Source organism: Arabidopsis lyrata (genome assembly GCF_000004255.2).
Source record: "Arabidopsis lyrata subsp. lyrata unplaced genomic scaffold ARALYscaffold_2, whole genome shotgun sequence".
Classification (NCBI taxonomy): domain Eukaryota; kingdom Viridiplantae; phylum Streptophyta; class Magnoliopsida; order Brassicales; family Brassicaceae; genus Arabidopsis; species Arabidopsis lyrata.
The window spans coordinates 13,916,251-13,939,620 of record NW_003302554.1 but is presented as its reverse complement, the minus strand read 5'-3'; the positions used below and the strand labels follow the sequence as shown (position 1 = coordinate 13,939,620).

At 35.8% G+C, this 23,370-nt stretch overlaps 6 protein-coding genes across 8 annotated transcripts; 1 reads left to right on the top strand and 5 right to left on the bottom strand.

The window, feature by feature from the left end:
- Nucleotides 1-161: 161 nt before the first annotated feature.
- On the bottom strand, nucleotides 162-3,297 carry LOC9324795 (delta-aminolevulinic acid dehydratase 1, chloroplastic). 2 transcript variants are annotated; one of them, XM_002887208.2, is made up of 13 exons: nucleotides 2,972-3,297; nucleotides 2,421-2,730; nucleotides 2,089-2,200; nucleotides 1,923-1,996; nucleotides 1,761-1,829; nucleotides 1,597-1,680; nucleotides 1,436-1,505; nucleotides 1,309-1,364; nucleotides 1,102-1,223; nucleotides 941-1,012; nucleotides 788-869; nucleotides 639-716; nucleotides 162-545 (listed from the first exon to the last, which is right to left on the bottom strand). In XM_002887208.2, the coding sequence occupies exons 2-13, from the start codon at nucleotides 2,724-2,726 to the stop codon at nucleotides 378-380; spliced, it is 1,293 nt and encodes a 430-aa protein (XP_002887254.1). In that variant the 5' UTR covers nucleotides 2,727-2,730; nucleotides 2,972-3,297; the 3' UTR covers nucleotides 162-377. The 2 variants fall into 2 exon arrangements, with proteins under 2 accessions (XP_002887254.1, XP_020890541.1); XM_021034882.1 differs by lacking the exon at nucleotides 2,972-3,297 and adding an exon at nucleotides 2,816-2,839.
- A 205-nt stretch (nucleotides 3,298-3,502) lies between these two features.
- LOC9323318 (wall-associated receptor kinase-like 9) lies at nucleotides 3,503-6,392 on the top strand. Its single transcript, XM_021034881.1, is given in 5 exon segments — nucleotides 3,503-3,678; nucleotides 3,680-4,604; nucleotides 4,717-4,851; nucleotides 5,008-5,303; nucleotides 5,305-6,392. Coding segments are annotated over 5 exon segments (2,373 nt in total). The 5' UTR covers nucleotides 3,503-3,615; the 3' UTR covers nucleotides 6,259-6,392.
- On the bottom strand, nucleotides 6,374-8,261 carry LOC9323317 (heme oxygenase 3, chloroplastic). Its single transcript, XM_002887207.2, has 5 exons — nucleotides 8,086-8,261; nucleotides 7,437-7,873; nucleotides 6,983-7,206; nucleotides 6,800-6,907; nucleotides 6,374-6,709 (listed from the first exon to the last, which is right to left on the bottom strand). Exons 2-5 carry the CDS (start codon nucleotides 7,867-7,869, stop codon nucleotides 6,617-6,619), a joined length of 858 nt encoding a protein of 285 aa, XP_002887253.1. The 5' UTR covers nucleotides 7,870-7,873; nucleotides 8,086-8,261; the 3' UTR covers nucleotides 6,374-6,616.
- A 104-nt stretch (nucleotides 8,262-8,365) lies between these two features.
- On the bottom strand, nucleotides 8,366-13,310 carry LOC9323316. 2 transcript variants are annotated; one of them, XM_021034880.1, is made up of 9 exons: nucleotides 12,574-13,308; nucleotides 12,302-12,388; nucleotides 12,110-12,199; nucleotides 11,793-11,873; nucleotides 11,538-11,702; nucleotides 9,381-11,465; nucleotides 9,133-9,279; nucleotides 8,765-9,054; nucleotides 8,366-8,640 (listed from the first exon to the last, which is right to left on the bottom strand). In XM_021034880.1, exons 1-9 carry the CDS (start codon nucleotides 12,619-12,621, stop codon nucleotides 8,550-8,552), a joined length of 3,084 nt encoding a protein of 1,027 aa, XP_020890539.1. In that variant the 5' UTR covers nucleotides 12,622-13,308; the 3' UTR covers nucleotides 8,366-8,549. The 2 variants fall into 2 exon arrangements, with proteins under 2 accessions (XP_020890539.1, XP_020890538.1); XM_021034879.1 differs by having other exon boundaries at nucleotides 9,381-11,702; nucleotides 12,574-13,310.
- A 182-nt stretch (nucleotides 13,311-13,492) lies between these two features.
- Nucleotides 13,493-15,106, bottom strand: LOC9323315 (HVA22-like protein c). Its single transcript, XM_021034878.1, has 5 exons — nucleotides 14,901-15,106; nucleotides 14,618-14,644; nucleotides 14,172-14,294; nucleotides 13,823-14,081; nucleotides 13,493-13,742 (listed from the first exon to the last, which is right to left on the bottom strand). Exons 1-5 carry the CDS (start codon nucleotides 14,966-14,968, stop codon nucleotides 13,665-13,667), a joined length of 555 nt encoding a protein of 184 aa, XP_020890537.1. The 5' UTR covers nucleotides 14,969-15,106; the 3' UTR covers nucleotides 13,493-13,664.
- Nucleotides 15,107-18,494: 3,388 nt separating this feature from the next.
- Nucleotides 18,495-20,183, bottom strand: LOC9323314 (transcription factor TCP15). The gene has a single exon (XM_021035972.1). The coding sequence runs from the start codon at nucleotides 19,901-19,903 to the stop codon at nucleotides 18,911-18,913; it is 993 nt and encodes a 330-aa protein (XP_020891631.1). The 5' UTR covers nucleotides 19,904-20,183; the 3' UTR covers nucleotides 18,495-18,910.
- Between the last annotated feature and the right edge of the window lie 3,187 nt (nucleotides 20,184-23,370).

Genomic DNA, 23,370 nt, shown 5'->3' with positions numbered 1-23,370 from the left:
ATTTTAACAACTTTGTAGCCAAATTTGAGTGTTCTTCTAGAGGGTTAACAAATCCATCCACATCAAAAAAGATATATGTTATCAGTTTGTTCTCTTATAGACAGTAATGAGTAATCTTGTAAGCTTTGTTCCATAAAGAATGTTGTTATGCGTGTGTTATATAAAAAAAAAGAGAACCACATTCAAAAACTCAGAATGGCCTCCAAATTTTGAAGTCTAGGGGACACATCATAATCCATATTAGACAACAGAAGATAACATATGCACGACACTAAAAAGACTGGGATCAGACCAAAGGCAAAAATCACAATTGTCTCATATGATTTATAAAACACATATACTCAAATGGTTTAAAACACATACTCTCGATGTCTATTCTACCGCTTCTCGCCGCATAAACAAGTAGCAGCTTGAAGAGCGAAGTATGTTAGGATGATGTCCGCTCCAGCTCGGCGTAAGCACATCAGTGACTCCATCATCACTTTCTCTTCATCGATCATCTTCAGAACTCCCCCTGCTTTGATCATTGAGTACTCTCCAGAAACCTGAAAATTCATGGAGAGATTAGAATAAACAAAAACCTCAGACTGGGAATGTTACTCAGTAAGTTTAGAAGCAGAGTATAATAAGGCAAGTACTTGGTATGCAGCAATGGGCAATGGAGATTTGTCCCTCAGAAGCCGTATGATGTCCAAATATGGAAGACCTGGCTTCACCTGTTACAAAACACACCAATTTATTACCAAACTCTATAAAATGTTTTGCTAAAGAATGATAAAAGACTTACCAGAAGAATGTCTGCTCCCTCAGCCTCGTCTTCACGTGCCTCAATCAAGGCCTCTCTGTAATTTGCTGGGTTCATCTGATACCTATAGTTCACAAAGTCAGTTTGTAACGTTAGGGTTAGCAAAAGAAATGCAAATGGGTTGATGGGACTTACGTTTTCTTGTCTCCGAAACGTGGATTGGAGTCCAGGGCTTCACGGAAAGGACCGTAAAACGAACTTGCATACCTGTTGGCAGAAGATGCAAACAATTAGACAGAACAAACAAGAATATGCTTTCAGAAAAAAATTTGAGGTAAAAAGAAATGTATGATTACTTGGCTGTGTAGGACATGATGGAGACGTTTTGAAATCCTTCAGCATCAAGAGCTGCACGGATTGCACCTACTCGCCCATCCATCATATCACTCGGACTGACAACGTCCGCTCCAGCTCGGGCCTGGAAAGAGAGAGGGAGAGATCATATTTCATTAGTAAGAAAAATACTTCAGACATTTTGACTCTTTGATATCGAAAAGATTTACCTGGGAAACAGCTTGCTTACACAGCTGATGTACCGTTTCGTCATTCATAATTACACCTACAGAGATAAATCTGTATCACAACTCCAATCAAAAATGTAACAGAAGGAAGTGGGGTAGAAATACTTACCATCCTCTCTAACTATTCCATCGTGACCATCGGATGAGTAGGGATCCAAAGCCACATCAGTGTAGATAACCTAGCAACAGAGGAGAACGTTTGTCACAATTCCAAATTACCCCATTTTTCATCTGCTGGTATATTTAACAAACTGGGATTACGGATCTTACAAGATCAGGATATTTGTCTTTAAGAAGACGAATTGTTCGAGGCACCAAACCATTGTCATTGTATGCCTCATCTCCTGTTGGATTCTACAAAATGGAAACCAAAATAAAGAGTTCAATATACAACTCAAGAACAAATGTACGCATAGAAGAGAAGTGTGAAAGACCTTCAAAGCCTCAGGAACTTTAGGGAACAGGACGATACTGTTTACACCAACAGCTCGAGCCTTTGCAACCTATTTGCATAGAAAATCAGAAATAAAAATCATGTTCTTGTAACACGGCGACAACAGATAAAGGAATCATCAAATCAAAACACAGAGCCAAACCTCTTGTACAAGACCATGCCTCCAGCCAAGTCTATAGCAACCGGGCATAGCTCCAATAGGCGTGTCTTCCTCACCTGCCACACTCCAAAACCACATAATGTTAATTAAAGACAAGAGAGACCCATTGAGAGATATTAAAGTCAGAATACAAAGGAAACTAACAAACCTTCATGAATGAAAAGTGGGTATACAAAATTTGCAGGGGAGATATCAGTTTCTTGAAAGGCGGCTCTCGCCACAGGGGAAGCACGGTTACGACGTGGGCGTCGGCTTAGATTCTGAAAGCATAAGTAACAGTAAGCTACATAAAAGTTTCAACCTTGCAGCTAAACATATTGTTCACTACATCGAGATTTAGAGATAGCTAATACACAAGAGTGATGAAATCAATCAAAGAACGACGAATTGATTCAAATTATTCTCTTAGCTAACAGCAAATCATCTGTACAATGCAACTAAAGCAAATTCACAATGAAAGTAAGGGACTTGGATACTCACAAGAGGCTGAATTATCGGTGTACCAATTGGAGCAGCGGGTTTAGGTGGAACCGGAGGAGCTTCAGGAACATTTCCAGCAGCAACAGCGGCTTCACACTCAGCATCACTCATTCCAAGTTTCTTAGCGTGTCCATTGCCAGATTCACTAGCTCTTATGACAAGATTACGACGTTGACTAGTTGCAATTCGAGAAGAAGCCACACTCACTTTACTCACATTCGATCTCAGACCAATATAGTTCTTACAATCGATTCCTCTGGTCGATGGAAAGCTACACGAGGCATTAAAAATCGGTGTAGTAGCCATGAATCTGCAACACACACACAAGAACACATTGAGAATTTCATCAACAAATTGTGATATTGACTTCTGAAATTGAGGTTTCTAAGATCTACCCGTTACTTATAATGCAGGATTCAATTGAAAGTTACAGACTTTAGATTAAACAAAGCAAGATTTAGGTGAAGATGAAGAAGAAGAAGACTAAAGCTGTTTCGTTCAAAATGAAAACACAGAAAGCAAAGAGAAACAGAGTAAGTTCTTGTTCAAACCTTGAATTTGAAGATTTGAAGAAGTAGTTGGGATTAAGGAAGCTGGGTTTAGGAGAAAGATGATAACTTTGGATGATCGCCGATTTTGAGTCTTGACAAATTGACAAAGAAGATAGAGACTGATGTTCACGCGCTTTAGCTGCGAGTATACGAGTTTGAGAACTGGGAAATTTGAAGTGAAGATGGTTTTACAACTGGGCTTGAATTGATAAGAGTTTTAATGGGCCTACTTTGATTAGTTAAAACTGGGCATTGTAAAGTATGGTCCAGTTTCAAAATTTTAAATCCTCGAAACGGTCTACAACTACTGTATATTGCTACTTTTTTTTTTAGTTGTTTTCTCTTGGAAATAATGGAGGAAGAAAATTCAAAAGATGGAAGAAGCAAGATTGTCTCAGTAGGCCTACGAACACATAAAGGCAAGTATTGATTTAGTCAACTGGAAATATGAGTAATGAGAAGCTAAGCTAACATGAGGTTGTGAGCTACTCTCTTACTAGTCTTGATTGACAAAAGACAAAATTCATTGACGAAGACTTAAAGACGTAATTGATGTCCAAGTAAACGGAATCTTTCTTATCTACCTCTTCTTACAAAAGAAAATATTCAGGAAAGAACAAATTTTTCTTAAGCAGAACATAAACATGAATTCTTATACTAGTTTTTCTCTTTTGATTCTCTTCTCATTCCTACTTTTTTTTTACTCCAGATTTTGCGGTTCTTACAGTTTCTTGTCCAACACACTGTGGAGGAATCGAGATCGTGTACCCCTTTGGAGTCGGAAAGGGTTGTTATCTGGAGAAGTGGTACGAAGTTACATGTAATAATACCTCTACTTCTGGAAAGCTCGTCCCTTTTCTTTCCGTAATCAACAAGGAAGTTGTGAATTTCTCTCCTCCGACTCAGCTCGAGGATTATTACGAGCCCTTTCCGCACGGGACAGTTAGCATAAGAAACCCAATAACTTCAATGGGATGCTCAAGCGACGAAGAAGAGCTTGGATCACTTTTGAATTTGACTGATACCCCTTTCTACGTTAGCAGGAGAAATACACTGATAGGAGTTGGTTGCAATAACACGGCATCGTTGACAAATGTCGAGCCAAGCATAGTGGGATGCAAATCTAGTTGCGGCACACATCCCCTTACGCCTGCTAGAGATTATCTTGCACTAGTCAGTTGTGATGAGTATGGCTTTGACCAGCGTTGTAATGAAAGACGAGGCATTATGAATGGAACAAGCTGCAATGGTATTAGATGCTGCCAGGCAAACATGGTCGACAGTATTGAACAGATTGTTGGTGTCAGAATAGAAAGCACCATAACGAGAGGGTGCAAAGTTGCCTTCTTGACAAACAAGGCATCCTTTTTGTCTAGTAAATCTGATCCGCAAGAGCTTCATGCTAGAGGATACAGTACGGTTGAGCTAGGATGGTTTATCCATACTACGAATCATTCATTTGTAAAGTCTCTGGGATGCTATAGTACTGTAATAGAGTACATGAATGTATACGTCACCCCTAGAAGGAATACAAGAAGTTGTGTATGCGACAGTAATACTTATCTAAGCTATGCAAGCTGCTCATGCATTAGTGGTTTCGAAGGCAACCCATACCGTTTAGACGGATGCAAAGGTTAGTAATTGTGTTTATAGTTCATGTTTTTACTCAAATTTTATATGTCCATGATCAAAGCAAGCCAATGGAATCATCGTTTGGTTATAATCTCTTTACATTTTGAAATCAGATATTAATGAATGCCAAAAAAAAGAAGTTGATGGAACTCACACTTACTGTAGTAGAGGCACTTGCGTCAATTTGCAGGGAGACTATCATTGTGTGTACACAAATCACACAAATCATCATCGGCCCCTGGCTATAGGTAAGTCGTGGTAATTTTTATCTTAAATACGTGTGGTCCATTTAAACTCTTTTACAATGGTGAATGATGACCAACTTTTCTTTTATTTTTTTTTGTCAACAATGATGATCAATCATCTATATATTACCATTTATCCAAGAAGTTCTGAGTTTGCAGGCCTTGGTTCGAGTTTCGGCTCATTGATCTTTGTTGGTGGAATATACTGGTTATACAAAATTATTAAAAAGCAAAGAAATTTAAACCAAAAGAAGAAGTTTTTCAAGCGCAATGGGGGTCTATTGTTGCAACAACAATTGACTTCAACAAAAGGCATGGTCGAAAAGACAAAAGTGTTCAGTTCGCGAGAGTTGGAGAAAGCTACCGAAAACTTCAGCTCAAACAGAATACTTGGTCAGGGTGGTCAAGATACTGTGTACAAGGGAATGCTTGTCGATGGAAGAATTGTTGCAGTAAAAAAAGTCCAAAGTCGTGGATGAAGACAAGCTAGAAGAGTTCATCAATGAGGTTGTCATTCTTTCACAGATCAACCACAGGAACATCGTAAAACTCTTGGGATGTTGCCTCGAGACAAATGTTCCAGTTCTCGTCTACGAATATATTCCTAATGGTAACCTTTTCGAACATCTTCATGATGAGTTTGATGATAACATGATGGCTACATGGGAAATGCGTCTCCGCATTGCTATTGATATTGCAGGAGCTCTCTCATACTTGCACTCGTTTGCAACGTCTCCAATCTATCACAGAGACGTCAAGTCTACAAACATAATGTTGGATGAGAAATATCGAGCCAAGGTATCTGATTTTGGAACGTCAAGAACGGTAACAGTGGATCATACCCACTTGACAACGGTAGTTTCAGGTACGGTGGGATATATGGATCCAGAGTACTTTCAGTCTAGCCAATTCACAGACAAAAGTGATGTCTACAGCTTCGGGGTTGTGCTAGTGGATTTAATAACTGGAGAAAAGTCGATTTCTTTTTTGCGGTCTCAAGAAAACAGGACATTGGCAACTTATTTCATTCTTGCAATGAAAGAAAACAAACTCTTCGACATTATCGATGCTCGAATAAGAGATGGTTGCATGTTGAGTCAAGTGACTGCAACGGCGAAAGTTGCAAGGAAGTGTCTCAATCTGAAAGGGAGGAAACGACCAAGCATGAGAGAAGTATCGATGGAGCTTGATATAATTCGTATGTCTTCTGGAGATATGCAAATGCAAGAGTATGTAAGCGAAAACGAGGAAGAGGAAGAAAAAAACAAAGGAGTTGTGGAAGATATCATAAGGGTAGAATCAAGGAGCAATGAGGTTGTTACTGCTCCAGCTTCTCAATATAATATAGCTGCTGCCTCATCTTCTTCGTGGTCAGATGTTGAACCATTGTTTCCTCTTCAAACACGGTAAAACTTCAACTTTGAACATTGTCTTTGCTTTTACGTTTGAGTTCTGTACTAGCCAAGTGTGTGTAATAATAACGACTCTCTTTGTATCCATTTCCCAACAAAAAAACACATAAAAATAATTTGATATTTTGGTTATTACGATATGTTTACGCAACAACTATACAAAATTCAAATGTTATAGAGATAACATCCATAAAATGCATAAACTTTTCCGAGTTGTACTTGTTCCACCCAAACTTTTGTCTTCTTGATTTATTACACAAACCTCATGAATCGTATTGGTTCCACGAAAACTAGCAAAATGCTTTATTGAATATTGACTTTTGATTTTTGAAGATCTAAAGAGTTTGTGAATCGAATCAGGACAATATAAGACGAAGAATCTCCCCGGAAAACTTGAACGATTTCTCTGTCTCTTCCAAACAATGATTCTTCTCTTCTCTTGTCCAACACTGCCCATTTAAATATCAAAACCCACATTAGCCATTAGAATGCACAAACTATAATCTTCCTTGTTCACAGTAGTGTTAAATTCACAATACCTCTGCAACTTTGTTCAGTTTTTGCCTCACATTCTGCAACAATTGAGAAAGATGACCGTCCCATTTATAGAACTCGAGTTCTTTATCATCGAGTATCTTCTCAGATACCTGAAAAAACTTGTAAAACTTTCAGAAAATAGTTCCAACTTCAGTGATTTTGGTGCAGGAAGTTTCTTTCTTTACCTTTGTTCCAATCATTTGGCCACCGGCGCTATGAGCAAAGTAAATGTTGTAGAAGTGACAAATGAATGCTTGAGGATCATTCTCTGCTAAATCTTTTAAATACTCAGAATATGTTTTACCAGGAGCCATCGGCTCTGGAATTTCATAACCTTGTTCCTTGAACCATTCCAAATCCTTCCGCAAACTCTCTGCTCTTTCCAATCCCGTGTTCTTGAAACCGGCATCTACACATAACAAAAACAGAGATTTTGACAATGTTAAACAAGAAAAAGAACCTACTCTTCGCAAACCGGTATATGTTTCTAATACATTATAAAGAACCCTGATCCTTCAGATTGTTTCAAGAATCTAATGTGTGCATATGATCCAAGAAGTTTGGTCTCACTTTAAACGCAACTTCTGAAATGAATCAACATGATACTTCAAATTCATAAGAAATGAGAAAGAAACTCACAAGTTGGGAAATTGGAATCGTCGATGATCCCCTCAAGCGTGTCGTAAACCAACTTACTATCCACAAGAAACTGTAAGTATCCTTCCACCGTTGGTTCCCATTTCGCCACCGGACCTTCCTCTGGAGATTTTGATTCTTTTTCTCCTTCCCTTGCTTGATCTTTCGTATGCAATCTCATTGCCACAAACCTCATCTCTTCCACAAAACCCTTTGATTCTCCTGGATACTTCTTTTGTTGCTTCTCCATTATAGCCGCCGCAGTCACCACCGAAGCTTGACCACCGTTTGCTTTTACAGCAAGATAGCCACGTGGAGCGGTTAGGGTTCGTGCATAACTAATCCTCGCGGTCGTTCTCAGACCTAGATAGCTCTCAAAATAAAGTCTTGTGCTCGATGGAAAGTGGCAAGAAGAGTTAAGTCTTGTTGTAGCCATGAATCTGCAACATACATTCGAATTGAGGATCTCGTCAAGCCATAGGATATAGAACCGAAATTAGGGTTTGTAGGAAAGGAAGTGTAAGCATCAAGCTTACGAAAGGAAAAAAAAAAATTAACAATTGACGGATTCAAACACCAAAATGTAAATTTTCAAATCAAAGCTAAGAAAACAAAGATTTTTAATAATGTAAAAAATAAATTACAACCATACCTCGAAATTTTTCAGATTGAATGAATGAGAAAGATGATGGGAGATGAAGGGTTTCTATGGGGTTGGGGATTTTTCTTAAATATTTGTTTGTAACAATTAGTCAATTACCAACATCATAAATTGGTATTTTTTCTTTTCTGTTTTTTTTCTTTCTCAAACAGTCAGATAATATTTTTGGGAAAAATCGAAAATTTAGATTTGTTCTGTTTTCTTAGTTGTGTGATTGACCTTTTGGGTCAACCATGACAATGAAGTTTGTTTGTCATAAGGAACTAAACAATAAAAAAAAAAAATTGAATTAAATATATAATTTACAACAAACATTTTTTTCTATGAACAGCAGAAAAACATCATGTTCCAAAACAAATAAAATCTGCATCCATGTGTTTCTCTATTTTTATTCTATATGTCACTATCTTTTCTTTATCTCTGTTAGTCTCTCTCTATTGGAGAAGACAGGAGTCCTAAGAAACTAGAATGTTGTGGCGCTCACACACTTTAGCTCCATTTTCACCCCACCACTTCTCCGCTTGTTCTTCGGTAAATTGTTTCCGGCTGCAGAATAAACAGAACAAGTATTTGTGAGCGATAACATGGTATAGTGTCATGTTGTGCCGCTGAGTTAGCTAAAAAGGTGAGTTTAGATTACATTATAAGGAGACGAGAAGCATTCATATACCTGAACCGGACACGCTTGAGTTCAGTACCACCACCAGGTAAAGCCAACAATGTTAAATACACTCCTGGTTCGTCTTGCACAACCCTCTCTGGTTTCTCATTCTGTTTCCTATGCCCATTAGCGAAGCTCCTACTTGTTAGATTGTTCTCATGTTGACTATCATGAGAAACCATGCTTCTTATATGTGTTTGGTTACTAGTCTGAGTTATCTCTGATGTCTCTTTGTCTGTGCGCTTTGAGTTGGTGCTAATAGCATCCTTTTGAGATTGTCTTTCAGCCATTTCCTTCAACTGCGAAAACCGTAGTAACGTTATGAGAGATAGATATAAGAGACAAACGAATGTAGTAGAGTCTGGAAATTTTCAAACCTGAGTGGTGAGAGATCTAATAACCTCCTTTGCAGATCTATTTTCTTCTGCTTCATCTGCTGCCATTGCAGTGACCACTTTTAACTGCCTTTTGGTTTTTTCGAGTTCCTCTTCAAGTTGGTGAGTTTTGGAAGTAAGTTGTTCTACCTACAATGTTCAGTAGATAGAAACATTTTTTATAGTCTAGAAGCATTTGCTTTTGATGTGATTTACAGCTGAAAATAGATGATGGTTAGAAAGAACTATACCTGTTCCTTTAGACCCGCCATATCATGATTAAAACTGTCTTTTATTTGTTTAGATTCCGCAGCTGCTACTTCATAAGATCGACGTGGACTAGTTGACTTTACTGAAACTGGGGATGTTGTGCGAGAGCTCATTCCTGAACCAGGAATTTTAACCATCATATTCTTGGGAATTTTAGGCAAAGCTGTTGATCCTTTGGATAATGGCGAACCAACAAGCTGTAAACTGCCATTCATGGAAGGGAAGACATTACTGTTATTTACTTCCGGTTTTAAGTCTCGTCTGTGGTGCCTTCTTTCACCGTAATGCAATAAAGAGTCAGCAGACGATATTCTGGCATGCGCTGAGAGGAACTTTTGAGTTAAGCTGTCTCTTTCTGAAACATCTGTCGATTTCCGCATGTTCAAAAGTTTTCTGGCCCGTGAAGTTGGCGTAGAAGTAGATGGTTCTCTCGATTTTTTCAGCTTGGTAAAACATCCGTAACACACTCGATATGGTTTGTTCATATCAGGTGCCAGAGCAGCTCTCAGAGACTTCCTACTGCTGCATACTTTACAAAATACCAGACCACAGTTGTAACAGTTGTGGCGTTTTCTTCTAAAGTTGAAGGGATTGCGGCAACCAGCACATAGAGAATGTTCAGAGCCAGGTACCCATTTGTGAACACAAATCACAGCAGTAAAGTTTGATCCACATGTTATAGCCTTCACTTGCTTTTCTTTCAGAAAACCCACAACCGCAGGTTCTCTTTTGTTCTCAATGGTTCCATGGCCTAACTGGCCATTTAATCCCTTTCCCCATGTGTAAATTTCTGATTTAGATGTCAAAACTGCAACATGATAAGAACCACACGCAATCTCCTCCACAGAAGCCTCTACTATGTCTCCTTCAACACGCGCAGGAAAGTTTCCCTTGGCGGTAGGATTACCAAGCTGCCCATAAGCCGTGCTACCCATTGTATACACATGTCCTGTGGATGTAAGAGAAACAGTGAGACTATGTCCGCAGGCAACTTGGCAGATATTTTCATTCGACAATGAAATTACACACTCGGGAAGTAGTTGTGCATCATTGTCACCATGACCAAGCTGGCCTTTCTCGCCATCCCCCCATGTGAAGACTTGCCCGCGTGAAGAGCCAACTTCTGCCTCAGATGCTTCATTTGTCACTTCTACCAGTGCAGCTGTATGCCAAACGCCACACGCAACCTTCGTTACTATTAGTCCACTTAGGATTTTAACTTCACGGGGAACACTTGTGCTTCTCCGGTCTCCATGACCCAGAGCGCCAAAAGATCCATCTCCAAACGTGAACAACTGGCCTGATGATGCAACTACTGCTGTATGCCAGGGACCGCAAGCGACATATGATACATACAGTCCCTGTAAGGCACCAGTCACTCTCTTGGGAATCCAGCAGCTGGATTCATTCCCGTGCCCAAGCAAATCGACATTATGAGTGCCATCACCCCAACTGTAAAGATCACCAGATTGAGTAATAGCGCATGTATGGAAATCTCCGCAGGCTAAAGATTTGAAACCCAATCCTCTGACACTACTAATGAACTTTGGTTGTTGGACGTCTGTTTCTAAGCCATGTCCTAGCTTTCCACCTTTTCCCTCACCCCAGCTGAAGATCTCTCCTTGTTTGGTAACTAAAACCGCATGACATTTACCACATGCAATGTTTTGGGCATCAAGTACTATAGTTGATTCTAATGCTTTTGGTAAAAGGACATCCTCTGTCGTGGAGTTCAATGAATTTCCAGTGCCGGTAAGTACACCATCACATATAGATTCACCCCAGACAAAAACATCACCTAAGGCATCAAAGTCTTCGTGATATGAACCATGGCTAGAGGTGCTCACAGCGCTAGATAGACTGAGCCGAATTGGGTCATTGGTCGAGAATCGTAAACTTGAATTTTCAACATTTACCGGAGTCGGAGAAAATGGACAGAAAAGGTTGGCACTGGTTTCTGTTTGATTATTATTACTGGGGGGTGCAGTTATTGAAACAATGTCAGAAAACACTTTCCCCAACCGGGTTTGTGTAGAAGTCTCATTAGAGGGTTGAATAACTTGATCCTGTGGTAAGATGATGCAAAGTATAAGGTGTTCGTTCAAATTCCTAAAAACATAAAACGTAGTGTTACTCACAAGAATTGTTACAAATGGAGACACTCTTCGTGCATGAGGGGTTGGACATTCCGCCGAAGTGATCTCAGGTTTAATAGTGTTTTTCCATTTGGAGACTTTTACCCGAGTAATCAATGACTTCAAACCAACAACCCAAACTTCTGCTTCATCTTTGTCTTTACATATCTGCCCAAAACATCATCAACAAGGTCAAGATGAATATGCATTCGACAATTGGCGGATGGTATTGCTCATTAAGATGGCACGAAAACTCACCAAATCCAAGGACCTGTCAGGACATATGAGCGAAAATGACTGATACTCTTTCTCGGGGCGTGGATATCTCTTAAATGTAGACTGAAACAAACTTTAGCTGTTGAGTCTAAGACGAGGGTAAGAACAAGCCGAAACATATAGAACAGAAGAAAGAAGCATGATAATTTGAAATGACGCCAAGAGAACATGAGACCATCTTACAAAGTTGCTATAGTTGAAAACTTGAAATGGTATAGAAACATTTTCAAACACTAACTTATAACTTGGGAACTGTACTTGTTTATGAACATACATACATATTACAGAGAAAAACTCACCGTGCGTTGTCCAGGAACAATTCTCAGGACTTGACTCAGCTTAATCTGCTTCTCTTCTTTGCCAGAGTACCATACTAATGCAGACTCGTCCTAGGATAAATTCACATGTAAGATAAATAAGCAAACAAGAAGAATACAAAGACTTCTCTCTCTATATATCAGTAGAGAAACATGGCGTCCAAGAACTCTTACACTTGTGAGCTGGAATGGACAAAACTTGGGCTTCCCTCTACGCCCATATTTCAACAAGTAAGATCCTTTCTTAAGTGACGTAATGGCCTGGTAAATTCATTATACAATAGGAAAGATACACTGCTTAATACCAAACTCAGTAAAAAAGAATCACATCAAACTCATTTTGATTCTCCAGAACAATTGCGTATTCTAAGCATATATGAAACAAAAGTTTCCATCTTGCAATCATTTTCAATCATTCAAAACATAGCTGATAAAGAGTAAAGTACCTGTTCAACGTCTCTCTCAGAGAGACTAATTCTCGAGGAATCAGCCATTGAAACTGCAAAGAGCTAATTCCCTTTCGAATCATAATTCTCAACCAAATCGTTTAACATCACTCGAATCTCCTTCCAATCATTCTATCTAACCCATTCTAGTAGCTAGCTTTCTTCAAAATCTAAGATTTCAAAATCCCCCAAACTCTCAAGTCCAAAATATACATTAACCAAAACAACAAAATCTACTCTGATGAATCCTCAGGAACAAACAATTTGCTCCAATTCTTCACCGATTCGTTGTTCACCAATATTTTTCAAATCCCTCGTCGACGCCTCGTCGAAGCAAATCCTAATAATCTGAAAAACCTCGATGAAGAATCTCTGGGATTAATCAATGCGAAAACAAAATCCAGAAAAATTCCTCGCCGGACGTAGAAGCAGCAGCACCGTCGATCGCCGGCGATGATTCGGGAGGCTATTCGTGATTTGAGAACCTACGCTTCTGCTTCGCTCGCGTTTATTCAAAATCTAAACCTTTTTAATTTTTAATTATTTTGTCTTTATTTCATCATTCTCCATAAATGTTAGCCGCATAAATCTAAACCTTTCAAAATTCGCATATCGTTAATATTTATCTAAGCCCGGCTCATTTTGTTATAAGCCCAACTCGTTAAATAATTGAATAGTCTAATCATTTAAGTACAAAACAGCGACAAAACTGGACAGAGCTGGGCCCATGAATTTTGACTTAAAGTTTGCTTACACACACAAAAGAGAAAAAAAAAAAAAAAAAAAAAGTTTTTCCAGGTCCTACAATAATCACAAATCCTTAGTTAAAAGTTGTCAAATTATGCAGCTGATAAACATTGAAATTTATATGAATTTTGAGTGGATTAATAATGTACACTACTAAAAATTTCCACCATAATTAGAAGACGAACATGGAATTCTATTTATAAGAAAACATGTTATTACATAAAGCTTATACATAATCCTGGAAAATTATGAAACCATAGAGTCACATAACGAAGCTTATGAAGTGAAAGTAGCTAAACCGGTTTAATGAACAGACCGGACCATAGCATGGTATAGTAATAAACTTAGTACCTATAATCATCATCAAAGATCATGTAATTATTAGTTCCTCTACCACTCCTTCCTCTTTCATAACTATCCTTCTGCATCACCACCAAACACAACATTATGTTACATACAAATGTACATGATTAGGTGAAATGTGAATGTGAATTTTACTTACCCTAACGATCATTCGCTCAAACGCCTCGGTACCATGTTGTTCCATGTATTTTTCAGCAGCAGTGAGGATATCGTCATCGTCGCGTTTAGGGAAGAAATTGAATTTCTTATGAGGAACATACCAAATTTTGGTGGTAGCTCTTTGAGGATCTCTATAGAATGGTCTTATGAAATGTTTGTAGATATGTTCTGCTCCATTAAATTGTGGTAACACTAACCAACATATCCCAAACAACTTCATGTATGGCCATATAGGAAACCTTATAAAAACAAAAACAAAAACTGATATTAGTATTACCTAATTATGATTAAGAAACTGATAATATACTAAGTGTTAATGAATCACTAACCACTCGAGAGGTTTGGAGAAAGTGAGTTCAAAGAGAGAGATGAGTGCGTAAAGAACCCAGTAAGTGAGCCATTGTTCATCTTCTGGTAATGATCTTGTCTCTATTGCTTTCACTGATGCATATCTGTTTATTTTATTATTTTGACAACATAGTAATTATTATTCCAACACACGATCTTATCTTACAAAAGTTTAACGTCTCGTTTCTTGGATTCTAAGTGGGTGTGTGTGGATATACGTGCATCTGAATAATTTTTTTATTCCTTAATGACAGAGGATCAAAGTTTTATTTTTATTTCTTAAACCCCAAAAATTTTCAAGTGTTCATATAAATCTGAGCGAAAGATTTGACTAAAAAGTGAGTTTTGCTAACAATTAAATCTTTAAATTAGCTTAATCAACAGATTTAACACACATAAATATATGAGAGAGGTTGGTTTCACTTACAGAGGATAGACGAGTGTAACCAATGGGCTGCAAAAGCAAAAATGTACTAGTAAGTTTCAACTTTCAAGATTCCAATAAAGAAGAAAAAAAAACTCCATAAATTTGTATTAATCTAAAGAGGGTTTTATTTTCAAGAATCTAAGTAAACTCTAGACAATATAGCTAAACCCAGTAGAAATTAAACTAAAGAAACAAGATAGGATCTAATTAACACACAAAAAAAGAATCAAGATAGGATCTGTAAAGAGAAATTAGAGAAGAGGCAGAGGAAGAGAGGTTTTACAGAGCAAGGACATCGAAGTTCTTGATGAGAACTTGAAGAACATTATCATCTCCAGAGTTTGAAGGCATTGTTACTCTCCAGTTTCTTCCAATTTCTTAAGCTTTCCCTTTTTTTGTTCTCTCTTTCTCTTACTGTGGAAGTGGAAACAAAAGTGGAGGCCAGGTTTCACTTACAGAGACTTCTTGGACTTTTATGACCACTCAATTCTTTTTTCTTTTTTTACTTTTCAAATTTTGGGGTAAAAAGCACAAGAAAAGAGGCACCGAAATTTTGCCAATTATTATGGACAATTTTTTTGTCCAAAAAAAAAAAAATATTATGGACAATTTTATTTCCTAAACAGAATTACCATAATATTACTTGTGATTTCATATCTTCAGTGCCGGTCCGGTAAAATCCGAGGCTAAATACGAAAAAAAAATTGGGGCCACTTTAAAAAATAAAAATTGCTAACTTTTTTTTTTACTAATTATGAGATATTCATAATTTTTATTTCTTATTTTAAAAAAAATTCTGGACATTTTTTGTTAATTGAGAGACTTTTTTACTAATTGTGGAATATTTTTTGTTAATTATGAGATTTTTTTGCTAATTTTTAGGTTTTTTTTTTATTTTGAGGCCTAATTAAAAAAAAAAAAAAATCTTAACAAAGGGTCTCAAAAATTTGAGGCCCAATACAAATGTTTTTTCAAAATTGGTGCTGGGCCGGGCCTGCATACCTTTAATTGGTTTTATATACTTCTAAAAAACTATGATAAAATTTGAACATGTTACATTTTATTCTAAATCGGTCACGTTGAATACATTTTGCGTCTAAATCTCTCAAGTGCAGAGTCTCTAGACTCTAGTTGACTTTTTTCTCTGAGCCAATAATGGGCTTTGCATAAAATTTATAAAATGGGCCTTATAAGAGCCCAAGTATTATATATAGCCCATATCATTTAATGCATTATCCAAACTGGGCTTGAACATAGAAAAGTATCATCTAATTCGAAGTATTCGTGAAAAAATCTCAAAGGTTTTAGTCATCTATATATTCTAAATGGATTAATTATTATAAAAAATTTAAATACTTAGAGCACCTTCATCGCACAACATATGTGGATGTATATTTTAAAATTAAAAAAAAATAAAAAGAAAGAATTTTTTTTTCTTTTCAGTTCATATAAGGTTGAAAGATAAAGACTTTTGTATTCGAATTTTATGTATTAAGAATTAATAATAGTAGTAATATCTGGTATTTAGTCCTTTACTATATCTTCCAGAGAAATATAGAATGATTATAGTGAGGACGACGAATGATTGTATTAGTGAAGCCTGATTAAAGAAAATTGACAAGCAAGTGATGGAATGATGATCATCTAATCTTTTCCAGATCAAAAACAAAGAACCCACATGAATACACTCTTCCATACGGGTACTTAGATCCATAAATCTATATTTTAAGCATACTTTAGTGAACATTTTAATTCCTTTTGGACCTATTGAGTAATGCCAGATTACTACTACTTCTACTTGTTGTGCCCTTTCCTTTTGCTGCAGATTTCTTTTTATTATAAAATAAAACGCCGACAAAAAAAAACAATGATCGGTCATGACTCGTATCTTATTGTTTATCTAGAAAGTAATACGTAAACAATAATATACAAATATCAAAGAAGATTCATGAGATCATCTGATCATCTTAGTGTGTGTCTATACATATTTCTTTTTATCATCGTGAAATCTAGTTTAGTTTAGCCTATTGATATGTAATTGAGATCAAATAGAATTACGTTCGTCTTAATATGTTTGAACATTAACCCTAGTTGTTATAATATTTGATGTCCTTTTAATTGACAGAACATATAGATGAGGTTATATAACCGACAGGCCTATGATGTCAAGGAATGGTTCACACCGATCTATAGAAGGTTCAAGTATATATTATTTTCATAATAAAAAAAATATTGTATATTGAATTATATAGAACAATAATTTGTTTCTATTAACAGGATGTGTGTGCATTATTTTAAAATTGTTAACGTCCCAATTCCCATGCTAGTTGATTTTTACACCTTAAGTTCTACACATTCGTTTCTCTATGTATACCCATGCATGGTAAGACCGTATGACAAACATTATACTAAAATAAATCCAATAATGTAGACCGACACAAGATGCAGCGATATGGACCATATGGTTAGTACGCATGTTACATATACTTATGTTATTTTTCTGTATAATGAAAAATTCCTGGTTATTTTGTACATCATCAATGTATACTGTCTCAATTATAGACATATTCAATCTATGTTTCATCCATCAACGAAAACCCATTAGAAATAAATGATCTAGCTGTAATCTATAACCATCAATAGTTTTTTTTTTTTTTTTTTTGAAAGATACCATTATATTTATATATTAGCCAAACTGTTACAACATTGCCTTTTAGCACAGATAAGTTCAATGACGCCCACATTACAAGTAAAAACAGAGCCAGAGAGACCAACACATGGATTCAAATTAGAACAAGGCAGATTTGAGATCAATGCACTTGGAAGTTGCCGAACCATAGAGAGAGATAAGATTCCTGAAGGCGAGATGTCGAGCCGTTGGATGTAACTCTATCCAAAACAGCAAGACGACGACGGAGTTGTAATTGGATTTCTCTTTGGATCTGGTTTTCTGAACGGTTTGAAGAACCATGTAATCTTCCATTACGTTCTTTCCAGAGATTGTAAATTAGAGCATGGAAAACCAGCTTACAAATCACATTAAGCCTCCTATTTGTGGTAGGATTCTTAATCCAAATCACAATAGTTTTGATAACTTCCTTATTATATATGCATGCATATATACATATATCTCCCAATCTATAAATTTTTTTATAGGTTTTGTTTTTAAAACACCTATTTCTCTGATTTTCAGCAGAAAATATATATTCTTGGTATTTTTTTGGGTATCCGAAAAATTCACAAACTTTGACATATAAATACATTTCCTGGTGATGAGTTTCATAGATCCAGAGATTGTAATCGTACGTGAGTCTTCAAACGTAGCACCATTCTGGTTATGGATAATGGATCTATATATATTTTTTGATCATTCTCCTTCTTGTATATTGCTTCTCATCTATAAATATTTCGATAATGCTGGACCATATATTAGCAAAAATAAATGCCTTAAAAATGTTGCAACGGCTATAAATTGAACGTATCCAGAACGATGCGCATAAAAAGACCTACTGGCATTAATATGGCATCACATCTACAATGCATCCCACGTCAAGACACTTATAATAACCAAAACCAGTCATAATTTAATGCTTTGAACTATAGGATTTTATTACTAAATATATCAAATAACAAGATCTTAGCATAGTTACCATCAAACATCGATAGACCAGTCAGGAGTAAGATGTGAATAATGCAAAGGAAATGACATATTAAAAGAGATATATATATATATATATATATATATATATATATAGAACCAGAATAAGAGCTCACAATGCATAATATGTAGTGTACCTCTTGGAGACAATGTAACCATGAACGAAGAAAGTGGAAGACAGTAATTTGGTATGCGAAATAATTTATTGATAACCCGTACTGAAATATACATATATTATTAAACACATGTAGAAATTATTCAAAAACCCTAATCAAGTAGTGTGTCTCATTAGAAAACTCTCACACTCTATAGTAATGAGAAAAACATTTCACAAGACAAATATACTACTTCAAGCAAAAACCTCTGGAAAAAAATAATACCAAAGCCTGGTTGCAAAAACCACAAACTAAACATATCGATTCACGTTCTTAATTACTTACTCAATACATTCTATTAATCAGAAGAATAAACAAGATGAAATCCGATCAGAGCAGAATATTAGAATTTAGAAATAAATAAAAATATATGAAAAAGAAGCAATGCAAAAAAACACGCTTGTTAAGAACAAACAAACAAACGAAAGGACAAAAAAAGAAAATAAATCTCACAGAATATATATGTTTGTGTATGTTTGCCTAGGAATGATGACTGGTGCTTCCATCTTCTTGATGGTTGTGATGATGATCTCCGTCGCGGTTTTGTTGGTTGTTGTTATGGTTCGCCGTCTCAACCACCGGCCGGTAAGCAGCATTCAAAGCCGCTAAAACTCCATAATGGCTATGTTCTCCGCCGCCACCTCCTCCTCCTCCATAACCAGAAGCCAAAGGCTGTCCAGAAAACAAAGCAATAGGAGCTGCAAAATTCATCAAATGAACTCCACCGCCAGCTCCACTACCTCCACCACCACCACCGTTGGGGTTGTAAACATCTCCGGCCATAACACCGGAATGATGAGGATTGATATTAAACGCCCAAAGATTCTGTGTGTTGTCACCACTACTCCAAAACGGTGCCGTAGCAGGACTCTGACTCGTAGGTAAAGATCCAGCAGTTGATTGTACTAGATAGTTCCCCATTTGGTTGTGATCTAAAAGCTGTGAAGAAGAAGAAGACGAAGAATGTGACTCGTTCTTGGGACGAACCTGATGCTGATGTTGAAGATGATGAGTCATGGACTGATGTGGTGAATGAAAGTAATAGCTACTAGGAGTTGTACGAAGATGAGCAGCAGAGAGAGAAGATCTTGAGCTACGAAGTGAGATGTTTAAAGAAGTGAAGTTAGCCGGAATGGTTCCAGTCCCTGTAGCGGCTATAACCGCTGGCTCAGCTTGTTGGAGTAGCCACTCAATAGTTTCACCGTCGGATTTGTGACCAAGCTCACGTGTGAGCTGAAAGACACGTGCAGCGCACATGGCAGGCATACGGATCCGACGGCCTCGGCCTTCGACTTTGGTGTGTCGGTCCTTAGTAGAGGTTCGTTTAGGAGGAGGCTTCTTAGGTTCGGAGTTAGGTTCGGAAGTAGCAGAGATGATGGCTAAGGAAGTGGAAGAGGAGGAAGAAGAATCAAGAAGCTGGAGAGGGAAGTTGGGTCGATGATGATTCGGGTTATGATCCGGATCCGGATCCATGATGTTGATGATGATGATCGAAGCTTTGGTGGTGGGGAAGTGGGACTATACTACTGTCTCTGTTAGATCTTTATGTGAGCCATAGTTTTATCTCTCTATAAATCTCTGTTTTTTTGCTGCTACTTAGAGAGAGATAGAGAGGTTATATGGTCCTTAAGGACATGAAACTCCTTTCAGATGGGAAGCTTAGCTGTGTCTATGTCCGAGAGAGAGAGAGATTAAAGCAATGAATATGAAAGCATGGACTTTTTTTTTTCTCTTGCTGCTTTATATCTTTTGTTTTTATTTTTGGAATTTTATTTACATTATAAACTATTCCCTTCGAGAATTTTTCGTTATTTTTGGAAATAAAAGAGATGGGCTACGTGGTTCTCCAATCTGTACAAATATTCATTCAAATAAGATGTTTTTTTTTTACGTACAAAGTTAGTGAAAATAAATGGTGTTTCGTGTATTTATTGTGTTTGGGTTCATAGTTTTCTATAACAATACAGCCCTATACGAACACTCTTTTTCATTCTTTACAATAATTAAAAAGTGACGTCAGTTTTTCGTCGTAACTGTTAACTTCAAGCGATCGGGAAATTAATTGCACATTTAGCGAAAATTTCAGCGATTCAGACAGAACTCAGAAGTTTACATATATTTTGTACATATGTGACAACAGAATAATAAATAGATAGAATTATTATTGACAGTGATTAATCCATGGCTCTATGGTAGTTCACGAGATCCACATGATATAATAGAATCCAACTGCTTTTTTTATGAAACAGATATATTTTTTTATTTTATTTTTATGTCGTCTGTTTTTTCTTGAATGAGTTACCGGTTGGATATTATTATCAACGAATGAAAAATGTAAAGAAACCACAGTTATACCCAAAACAAAAACCATGTATAGTGCTTTATAGATAAAAGCAAATTTGTAATGCTTCTCTTTTGTTTCCACCATTGGTGTTATCTCATTGACATACAATTGTCGTTAAAAGATGTAGCACCAAATTTAGAAAATTATTTTGATACTCTGATGTGGACAGATCACATTTGATCTTTTTTTTTACGAAATTTAATAAGTAGTGATGAAGAAGTTTCCTTTCTTATGTGATGATTATTCATATATAAGCAGTTCAATATACCAGTCTTCCATGGGAGTTTTAGAGACAATTCATCCTTTAAATTATTTTTCAAAAACGAGTTACATAGATTATAGATTATTTGGTACGAGGACCAGCGTAATATATGTTTAAAATACATTTGAATTAAAAAAAATATAATTTTTTATATTGTAAAAGTAATTTCAAATTATTATGAAGATAAAATTTTTACAAAAAATATCAACTATGTGTTTTCTTGAAATTAAGTGTAACAGAAAAAATCTAAGTTATTACATAACCAACATAAGCATGTATATAATAACTATAGATTGCCATGTAATATATTTGAATATAAATATGACATTTGTTAAAATATGGAGAAAAGCCATAAGAAGTACTTACACATTAATTTTGAATTTAGGCAAATTCATCTTGCTTAGTATGTTGAAATTTTTTAAGTATGTTTTTTAGAATCTTGCTATTTCTTTTTGAATGTCTTAGCTTAATGATAAAATTTCAAAACAAAATGGTAAAACTCCTCAAAAAATCAAACTATAAATTTTATTGTAATTAAGTAATTATCATTTCTTAGTTTAGACGAATTTATAAACGTTACGAGTGACTTTTGATGAATCTTTTAGGAAACATTGATTAGTTTAACTTGGCGTAGCTATGAGAAAACATTTTCGTCCAAACATATTTGGAAATGACAATTTTATTTTATTTTACTTATATATGTGATATCTTCTTTATTCTTTTTTACAAAACTATGATCATTGACCAAAATTCTCTCTCGTAAAATATACATAAAAGTCTCGGCAAGTAGTAAACTACTAAATCTAAGAAAAGAAAAATCAAAGACCAAAGAGAAGGAAAAAAAACGAATTGATAGTTGAAAGGCGTTGTGCATATTTGACATTGCAGTACTACAATTCAGCAAAAATGATCAGAAGATATTATGAATAATAAAGTCAGTCGACTAATTAATCACTCATTAATTATTTATTTTCAGTCGTTTTCTCCACTGGCATATCTATTTATGTACATATGACTCCCTATTTTTCATCTTCAAACAAGAATCAATCACACTTGACCCCTAAAAAGGTTTTAGGACCACAAATTTTACGTACTACTCAATATTTTCACAACTATACTTCGATTCCAATATTTAAAAAATTTAACGACGATCTACATTAGGTTATTTTATATTGATCCAATCTTATAAGGCTATAATTCTATACGATTGTAAACAAAACAAAAATCATAAACTTCGTTCACGGTTATAGACAATTTCAATACATTCCAAATTAACATGTGGTGATATAATAAATGTTAAAAAGACAACAATAGTTTAGTACTAGTCTCGTCTTGTGGGTCAATTCTGGATGATCAAGGTTTTCTGTTATTATACATCAATCTATCTGTCTAAATATACTTTTAAGGTTGTAAAATACAAATTTATTATTAAAGAAAAAAAAACTAAGAAGAAGAAGAAAATTAAATGAGAGTAAATAAATAAAAGAGATGGACAGTGGGATGAAACAGACTCCACGTGCGTGTCCTCTGCATCATTCACTCTCTAAAGACAGTGACCATAGCCTCATCCCTCCCTTATGGACCCCTCATCTAGTCAAGTCAAATTATTTAATCTTTTCTCAATTTTTCATTTTTATTTCTTCTTTTGTTTTTCATCCGATTGAATCTAATTTACCATCAATCACGAACCCTATTTTCAAACATTACTGCGCGTAAACAAATATCATCTTAACTTAACTAGCTATGTCCTGCATTATTTTACAGAAACTTCATTAAAGAGTCTCCACAGTTGATGTATTCAATCTTGAAAAGAAAAAAAGTCGATCATATTCAATCAAACATACCGAAATAATTGATTTGAGAATTGAGTTATAGTCTAGTTTAAATGGATTTATTTTTAACTATTTTATGAAAAGAATGAATTTAAATTTGAAAAAGGAACATTTTATAAGCAAAGTTTTTCATAAATTATATTTGATTGAATCTTGAATCCGAACTGAAAGTAAAACCATACTGAATATAACATACTACTTTCTAGATTTAGAAATTTTTTGAACCATATCCAAGTCAAAATCGATACTTCATAGTATTGAATACACAAGTTTTACTTTGCAGTATTTTCCAACTCATAATATAAGAAAAAATACACATAATAAAATGTATACAAAGTGGAGAATGGAAATGGTAATCAAATAAAAAAGGAAAACAAATAATTAAAAGAAAAAAGTGGGCTCCCATCCACATTCACCAGCAATGATTGCCTCACTGCCTTTGCAGCTCCACTTCTGCTTCTTTCCTCTTTCTTTTTTCTTTATTTTATTTTCTCCACTTTAC